At 40.3% G+C, this 8,545-nt stretch overlaps 2 protein-coding genes across 8 annotated transcripts in view; one reads left to right on the top strand and one right to left on the bottom strand.

The window, feature by feature from the left end:
- Positions 1–3,149: 3,149 nt before the first annotated feature.
- TIGD4 (tigger transposable element derived 4) lies at positions 3,150–5,289 on the bottom strand. Its single transcript, XM_014943405.1, has one exon. It carries the CDS (start codon positions 5,251–5,253, stop codon positions 3,604–3,606), a length of 1,650 nt encoding a protein of 549 aa, XP_014798891.1. The 5' UTR covers positions 5,254–5,289; the 3' UTR covers positions 3,150–3,603.
- A 259-nt stretch (positions 5,290–5,548) lies between these two features.
- ARFIP1 (ADP ribosylation factor interacting protein 1) overlaps positions 5,549–8,545 on the top strand; it is a 44,517-nt gene continuing 41,520 nt past the window's right edge. For all 7 annotated transcript variants that reach the window (XM_014945011.1, XM_014945031.1, XM_014945002.1 and 4 more), the window contains exon 1: positions 5,549–5,698. The gene's annotated coding sequence lies outside the window, so the exon portion shown is untranslated. The remainder of the gene's footprint in view (positions 5,699–8,545) is intronic.

The following is an 8,545-nucleotide window of genomic DNA, read 5'->3' as shown; positions in this document are numbered from 1 at the left end:
CCCCTAGTCATATTAAAGAATCTAGATACAAATACTAACTTCCTTGCTTACATATGAAATCTCTTCTCCGGCAATAGCCCCAATAAAAGCGTTGCAAAGTCCTCCTTTTACAATTGCCTCCCAAAACCCAGAAGCACCAACTTTTATTGATATTAAAGGAAGAAAATAATGTGAAATGCTGTCAGTGCATGCCATGTCATGCATGCCCAGTCACCTACTGTTGAGTAGGCCAATATTCATTCTGCCATTTCAGTGGGCACAACCACAAAAAAAAGTCTTGAAGGTAATTTACTAATGTTTTGCTGTATAATTTAATTGACATTTGTGACATTGTTGCAATTAAATTTTACTAAATTGGTTCACACTGTTCATTGAAAATTGGTTGCCTACCTAAGCATAATTATACTTTCCAGGCCGGTAGAGAGAACAAAGGAAAATGATCTGAAATTAGCTGAAATTAATACTTGCATACAATTGCTGTTTACTACTGCAAGAGTACTAGCTAACAAAGCGGTATGGCATTTCTGAAACTTAAAATCTCTAAAGATTCTGCATGTTTGAGACTATCAGTCTCAAGCTTTATGTAATAAATAATGAGAAGTCATCTACTTATTTACTCCCTCTGGATTACTCTGTTATCAGATTTGGGTATAGAGGTACACATAAATCCCTGACTGCCCCCTTTCTTCTGTTTGTGCCTAAAGGTGCAAAAACTCATTAAAGTCATTTCCTTTTACCTTTAGAGGTGAGTATTGTTCCTTTGAGTAACAATTTTTAAAGGAAATACAGTTTTATAGATCTGAAAGGTATGCAGAACCACACACAAAAATCAGAAACAGTGTAGTATTTACTAAAATTTTCAAATGCAGGTGTATTTTGAAAACCATACTTAATTTTCCATGTTACTTGTCTCAAGCATGACTTTGAGGATGCTTCTGATTATATCAAAGATATGTTCCAATATTTTTTTTTCTACTTTGGCCTTGTTTGGAAGTTACTTTTATTCTTAAAAACTCGTATTTTCAGTTCACAGTTCTAGAAGTAACTTTGGGATACTTAAAGAAACCTCACTGACTTTGATGCCAAAGCACATAATTATTATCTAGCTATACATAAAGTAGAAAAGCCTACAGGAAAAAAGCACATAGTTGTCCGAACTAATATCTGAAGTACTAAAGCAAATGACAGCCTTAGTAATCTGCCTTTTGGAGAAAAGGTTCTTATTTTTAAATATGGTGCAGTCTAAAGCAATATTCTTCCTCTCCCTCCAATAGCTACCACCCCAGACGTAAAAAGCTGGTGTCCTGAAGGTTTACCCAGACAATGTAAAAAAATCTCTAGCTTGAGCTGTGTACACAGGCTGAAATGGCTAACATTTACATAGCGAACCACTTCCTTTGCCACTGCTAGCATTTCAGATCTGAGGAGTCTGTGCTTCCCCATGAACAAACACCTGAGATAGCAACAAGCTTCAAAATGGATTTCACATGCTCTGTTTGACTATAAACGCAACCAAAATCCAAGTGAAAAGAAATATTTGGGCTCCTATATAATTTTGAAAGCTATAGTGTTAGAATATAAAGTGTCTGACCTAAAAAATTAGTTTCAGTGAGCGCATTTTAGCTTGGCTTCTCAGAATCACCTAGGAAGCTAGGAAAAAGCCATAAATTCTCTTAAGATATGGGATTTCAATGGCTTGCATATTTTTCAAAGCAAGCTCCACAGTTCACTTTCAAAGTCCGGGCCAAATTAGTAAATCCTTCCTGTTGTTTTCATGAAGGAGTAGGACAGTACTCAGCAATTTATTTTCTTTGCCATCAGCTAGTGACGTTATTTAAAATCTCCTGATTTTCCAAGTCTCACCTTGCAAACAGTGCACTTCTTCTAGACTGAACCCTTGTTTAACCAAGATTTGCTCCTTACTTACACACGTCTTTCTCACTCAGATCAACACTTTCACACTCAGAATTCTCTTAGAAGGAAACAGAGAGGCTCTTTATCTGGATCCTGGGCTGACGAGGATCTTAAACAATGTACAAATTTACTACATGGATAATAGAAACTTTTTCCTAAACTTGTCTTTAGCAGAAGCTGTTGCAAAGAAAACCATGGATTTTAAATCAAAAGATTACTGTAGGAAAATTATCTGCAGGGCTCTGTGGGATACATATGAACTTCAAATAAACTTAGCCCAAATAAAAACTGCTTCTCATAAGCTTGTGCTAAAGTATTGAAGCAAGCAGAATGCGTTGATTTATTCGACACAGCTCCTGAATTTAAAAGACTTTGCATCTCTATTTTAACAAAATAAAGAGTTAACAGATAATACAGAGGGGTACCTCTTTCATACACTCTATAAATCTCTGTGTGGAACTTTATTGGAATTTCAACAGAAATTTTTTATTTCATCAGAATATCCTTTGGATGGAATTCATGTAAGATATTGCATAATAAGAAACCAGAAGTTCAAAAGTTAGAAGTTCTCTAACTTTTGAAAAAATTGAAATTGGTAGATATGGAAAATATTTTAAGCAGGTTTTGAGAAAAGTCACAAACAGCATGTCTCAAATTTAGATTTTTGTCCCTGGTATGATTACATTGCTTGAAGCCCATACTTGAAGATGTGTAAATGTACTATGATTTACTCAACTTCACACTGCATTCATGCAAACATTCATGCAAACCCCTGTTAATGTCAGCTAGAATAGTGAACTGCATTGGTGCAATGGCTCCTACAGCAAAGCCTTCAAGTATAGTAAATAAAGCAAGAGTTCAAGAAGGTTTTGAGTGCAGATACTGTGTAAATTGATTATTTTCTGTGTTTTCTGTAGAAATACATGGAGTTGCACAGAAGGACCTATATAAAATCAAATACCAAAAAGGCTGAAAAGGAGAAAATGACCTTCCTTTTTCACCTCTTCAAAGACCAAGTAAAGGTTTGTTTGTCTTTTGTCTCTTGGATAAATGATTATGCCCTTCGTGTGTATCCACACATCAACAGGTTTAAGAAAACAAAACACATCCAAAGCTGATAACTTTCTTCTGTTCAACATCTGCTGAAAGAATAAACTATGGCCAGAATTCTTGAACAAGGACCAAAAAAATTTATTTAAAAAACTCCTTAGTTCTTAGAAGTTAAGCATGTATTTTCTCTGTTATTCAACTTTTTCTTTAAGTATCAAAAGCATCAAGCTGATAAATATTTACTGTTCCACTGCCAGCAACACCAAAGACACCGGTGAAATTATTGATGTGAAGAAATGCTAATCTCTTCCTAAGAAAGTGGGCACCAGTTCATCCTGAACACATCAAACTGCTGAAAGAACTGCTTTTGCTTCCACTGTATTTACTACAGTTACCATTTTAAAGGTGCAGCTTATTTCCTCACTCCACCCCAAATTTTGTGTTCTTTCCTCATTATTTTGTAGAAAATTTCAGTTCACAGCCCTTTTTCATAATTTCCTTTTGTTATATACATCCAGGCATCTGAGCAAGACACACTAAAGAACATTGCACCAACACTTGTTATTAAACTGCCTATTTTTGTTTACTTATATAATTCCTTTTTTTTCAGCTACATGCTTTCATGCTTTGCTAAAATACTTATTTACATGCTACATGTTGAATAAAATTCTCCAGGTCAGCTAGGGAATCGTGAAGAGAATCATTCGGATCTTGACTTCTGAGAAACTTTCGAAGCGTATCTAACGCACTCAAAGCCTCATTTTTTGATGGTAAAGGTTGTTCAGACCCCTGAAATTGGTCACTTTCATTTGTATCTTCATCAGCAACAAATGTCCCAGCTTTATCTGATGTGCTTTCTTTGGCACACATCCTTTCATTAGTTGTGGGCACTTCACAAGTTACCAAGCCATCATCTAGAGCTGCATATTCCTCCAAAGATAAACCTTTTGGAAACTCCACTCCAGCTGCCTGTGCATGTGCGATCAGATCAAAATCACTTTCAACCTCTGCATCGCAACCATTTGCCTTGGTTTCAGATTTGAATGCTGCTTCATTATAACTTTTAACAAAAGTCTCTGGTGTTACTTTCCTCCAGCAAAGGTGCAACATCTCAACTGCATCAAGAAGAGTCAGCATAAATTCTTTATTGCCTTCTACACAGTCAATAAATTTCTTGATAAGACAGTGCCTGTATTTAACCTTCAGACTTCTGATAACCCCTTGTTTCATAGCTATACATGAAGAAGAGCCTGGAGGAGAAAACACTAATTTGACAGACTTGAGGTTCTCTACTTCTGTGTGAGCTGGGAGAGAATCAACAAGAATAACTACTTGTCGCTGCTGCGCTTGAAACCCGTCATCAAGTTTATGCATCCACTGTTCAAACACTTCTGAAGTCATCCACGCCATATCATTTGCTTCATAATCCACAGATAGCGACCTCACATCTTTGAAAGAGCATGGACTTTTGTTTTTTCCTATAACAAGCAAAGGAAGTTTCTCAGAGCCATCCATATTTGTACCCACTGCTATAGTTATTCTCTCGTCGCTTAGTTTACCTACAGAACAAGTTTCTCCTTTAAATGCAAATGTGCTATGGGGTAACATCTGATACAGCAATCCAGTCTCCTGTATAAAAAACACATTTTTTGGCTGATAATCATTTAAATAATAAGGAAGAACATTTTGGTACCAAGGAGTTGGAGCATCCACTGTAGCAGTAGCAGCTGCTTCTACAGGCTGAGCTCTGAAAACTAAGCCATACCTTGACTTGAAACGATCAAGCCAGCCATTGCTGCATTTAAAATCACTATGTCCAAGCTTCTGGGCAAAATCATTGGCCTTGAGGCGCAGCATGGGACCGTTTACTGGCACATTCAAGCACTGAGCCATTCTGTACCACTTCACCAATGCCTCCTCCAGGTCGGTATAAAAAGCAGTCCTTAGCCTTTTTCTTTTAGGATCAAATCGTAAAGATTCAAAGGCTTCCAAAACTTTCTCTTTATTCTTCATAATTGAAGACAACGAATTCTTCTTTATGCCATACTTGGCTGCAATGTCTGCCTTTTTCTTGCCGCTCTCCACAGCACTTATGATGTCGATTTTTTCCTCGATGGATATGCTTTTTTTCCTCCTCACTACGGGCTGGGGCAGAGGACTCCCTGAAGCCTCTGCCATGGTACGGAGCATCTGCACCTGGGCTGGCACGCTCCCGCTCTGCCTCTTTCTTTGCTGCGGGCGCCTTCTAGGAGGCCAGTTTTCAAGACTGCGCTCTGATCTCAGGGGCATGGCACTTGGCAGAAGCAGGAGGAGCCTGATCCTGGTTATAAACTGCCACACACACACGCCAGCGCCGCCAAGCTTAATTCTGCGAATGCCCTCGGACGAGGGCATTCGCAGAATTAAGCTTAGCGGCGCTGGCCATCGGTATTGCAGGCCCAGCACCGCGCCTCAGGCCTGAGCAGGCCCCGGCTCTGGTTGCCATGGCTACGGCGCTGCCGGGTCAGCCACCATAGAGAGGCGCGCCCCGCAGCCTAGAGAGGCCGCTGCCCGCCACCGCCCTCAAACCGCCTTTCCGGCCAAGCGTTTCCGGCTCCTGCTGGTACCGGAGGAGGAAGAAAATAAAGCTGGAGAGGGAGCACTGGGGCCGCCCCGCCCGGCTTCCTCCTTCCCCCCCTTCCCTCCGGCCCGGCTTCCCTCCCCCCTCAGCACGACGCCTCCGGGTCGGCAGCAGGTGAGGGACGGGGCCTTTAGGCCCTGGGTTCGGGTCGGGCCCGGCCGCGGGGCGGGGAGGGCCGGGCCGCAGCTCGCCTCCCCTTCCCTTCACTGCCGTCCTACCTGTGGCACCGCGGGAGCGGCCTCCGCTTTCCCGGCCTCCCCGGCAGCGCCTGGGTGCGGGCAGCGGGCGGCTGGGTCTGTGGGCACCATGAGGGGAGCTCGCAGCCCCTGGCGGGGCCCAGCCGGGGGCTGCCAGCGCCCGTTTTGTCCTGTCCGCCACCCCGGGTGGCCTTGCCGTAAGGGTCGGGAGTGTGGTGCTGGTTAGGGTATGCCCATCTCTCTGCTTGTCTGTGGGGTCCCAGCTCCGGGGGGTGGTGGGCACCCGGAGAGGGTGGGCAGAGCCAGGGCTTGGTAGAAGGTGTGTTTTCACGAGAGAGAAGAGGAACCTGACTGTTGGTATAGGAAGAAAACTCTTAAGTGCTGCATAAATTTCATGCCCCTGGGACTTATTCCACACCCTGACAATTACTATTTTAAGAGTTCCAATTTGTCTTCTGCAGCTCGCTCTCTATTCTTAAAACATGGAAACACTGTGGTGGTGTGTGACAAGCAGGTGTTGCATCTAATATTGTTGACAAATTATATGCAGTTCTTCTAGTGTTGCTTATAGTACATCTTTGGTCTGTTGTTTTTAACTGAAACCCCCTCATGGCCTTTAGTCTTGCACCCCCTGAGCTGCATGTAATTTCAGTCTCTAATGTGTGCTTTTTATGCTTGGTGGAACTGGTTACAAGAAGTTAGCGCTTGCAGTTGGTGGCTTTCTTATCCAAGTGTTGATAATCTAGAGAAGATAACGGAAAGGTTCTTTTGCAGAGCTGGAGAAGGATGTAATTTGATCAGTGCAACTCCAGAGCCAGATGGTTGTCTGAATGTATATATTTATGTACACACACAGAGTTAAAATTGTAAGGAATAAGCAACACAGAAAAACCTTAGATTGGAAAAACTGGAAGCTGAGGGAATGTCTTGATCAGCTGCTTTTTTCCGTTTTAGTGGAAGTTGAAACCCATGGGAGCCCATGCCTTAGCTAATCTGGAGACGAGCAGTGTGTTGAAGTGCTTAGGGGCAGGATGACTGAGAGTAGGGAGGACGGTAGTGGCAGCCCTGTTCTCTGGTCATTATTGGTATCGTGTCTTGTAAGTTTCAGTCATAATGAGGTCTTGATGGTTGTTTTAATTAAAAATTGAACCAAGAAAATACGTGTTAAGTCATTATTTTCCACCAGCACTCCATTTTCTGCAGTGTTACAAAAAGTTGTATTGCTTATCTATGCAGTGGAGTAATAAGACAACAAAAAAAGTCTGTAGTAAACTTTATTTGGACAGAAGGTATCTTTCTTTTACCTTACTGATGATTAATTTAAGAGAAAAACTTGAGCAGGAGCCAGTGCATCCTGCTTGGAAAAGCAGGTGTAATTGTTGAGAATCCCATGGTTCTTGTTTCTGATACCTTGAGTCATTTACTTAAGTAATGTAACTATGTTAAGAATAAACCCCTTATTCAAAAGAAATTTATTGTTGATGTTTAATTCATATTTGCATGAATAAGCAAATGTGAATTTTTTAATGAAAAGTCTGTAAGTGTGTTCTTATAACCACTAATTATATCTGATTAAACATCTCTGAAGCCTTTATCCTGTAGGAAGCTTAGTAAGTTGATTATAAGTTTTTGCTTTGCTTTTTATTTTGCCAGTTGAAGAAGTGATACATAAATCCTCAGGACTTAAAAACTAGGTGGTTTTATTTATGAGTGGAACTTAAAATGACTGAATTTGTAATCTGATACATGTTTAAGGTGGCTTTGCCATGGGGGCAGGATTCTCAGTCCGTTCTTTCTCCTCTGGTCTACTCTGCTACAGTATTCGTGTGGATTTGCAGAATTGGTCTAGTGGGGAAAAAATGAAAATCTATAGGCGCAGGAGTGATGAGGTCAGGGTTTTAGGCTTAAATTCATGTCAGAATATGGATGAGGTGTGTTTTTTCCAAGTAGAACATACCAGAGTTGTAATGGCAGCTGATGGTAATGAATGTCCTAGTACACTGAAGAGTCACCTGACGTGTTCTGAAGTTATGCCTGCTTTAGTGAAAAAATAATTGATAATGCGGAATTCATATGGTACCGAACACTAGTAAGCTCTTATAAAGAATGGCTCTTTCTGTGATATCAGAAAGAGAAAATCAGGAATTACTGAGATATAAAAGTCTATGTGCAGTTTTGCAATGGAACCTTAAATATAAGTAATACATGTATGTAGATGCCATGTTTGCAACAGTTTCACATGAATATCTTAACTTCTGGATCTTTGTAAACATGTAGAAAGCTTTTGTCCTTGCATCTAGCATTTGGTGTTTACATCTCCATTTTTTTTTCTATAGAAGTAGTCATCAGGCAATTCTATAGTTAAACTAGAACATACAGTTAAACTTTTTACAAAAAGCCACCTTTAATCTACAGTTTTCCCCTTCTCATGTTTTAAAGTTGGTCAGTGTGATTCTGCAGAGCTGTGTTGAAAGTGTTGATACTGTTTGCAGGAAAAGAATACTATACAAAAAAATGGGAGAGAGAGGGTTATAATGCAAATGGAGAATTAATTTAGATTTTAAAAAAATTAAGATGCAGTGTCTTCTACATGGGTTTCTGAGGTGCTTCACGCCTCTAGATTAGGTTATTAAGATTTTGTAAGGCTATCAAGAAAATATTTTTGCTGCTTATAGCATTTAATAGTTTTAAACAATGTTATCATAGTAAGTTTGTATGTCAGGTACAAGCATTAACTCCAGGATAAGCAATGTTGTAAAACTGA

This window comes from Calidris pugnax, unplaced genomic scaffold (genome assembly GCF_001431845.1).
Source record: "Calidris pugnax isolate Ruff unplaced genomic scaffold, ASM143184v1 scaffold15, whole genome shotgun sequence".
NCBI lineage: Eukaryota > Metazoa > Chordata > Aves > Charadriiformes > Scolopacidae > Calidris > Calidris pugnax.
This window is presented reverse-complemented; position numbering and strand designations above follow the sequence as displayed.

What these genes read in the sequence shown, in the direction of transcription:
- TIGD4 (XM_014943405.1), bottom strand. Translation starts at nt 5,253, where the DNA reads ATGCCCCTGAGATCAGAGCGCAGTCTTGAAAACTGGCCTCCTAGAAGG.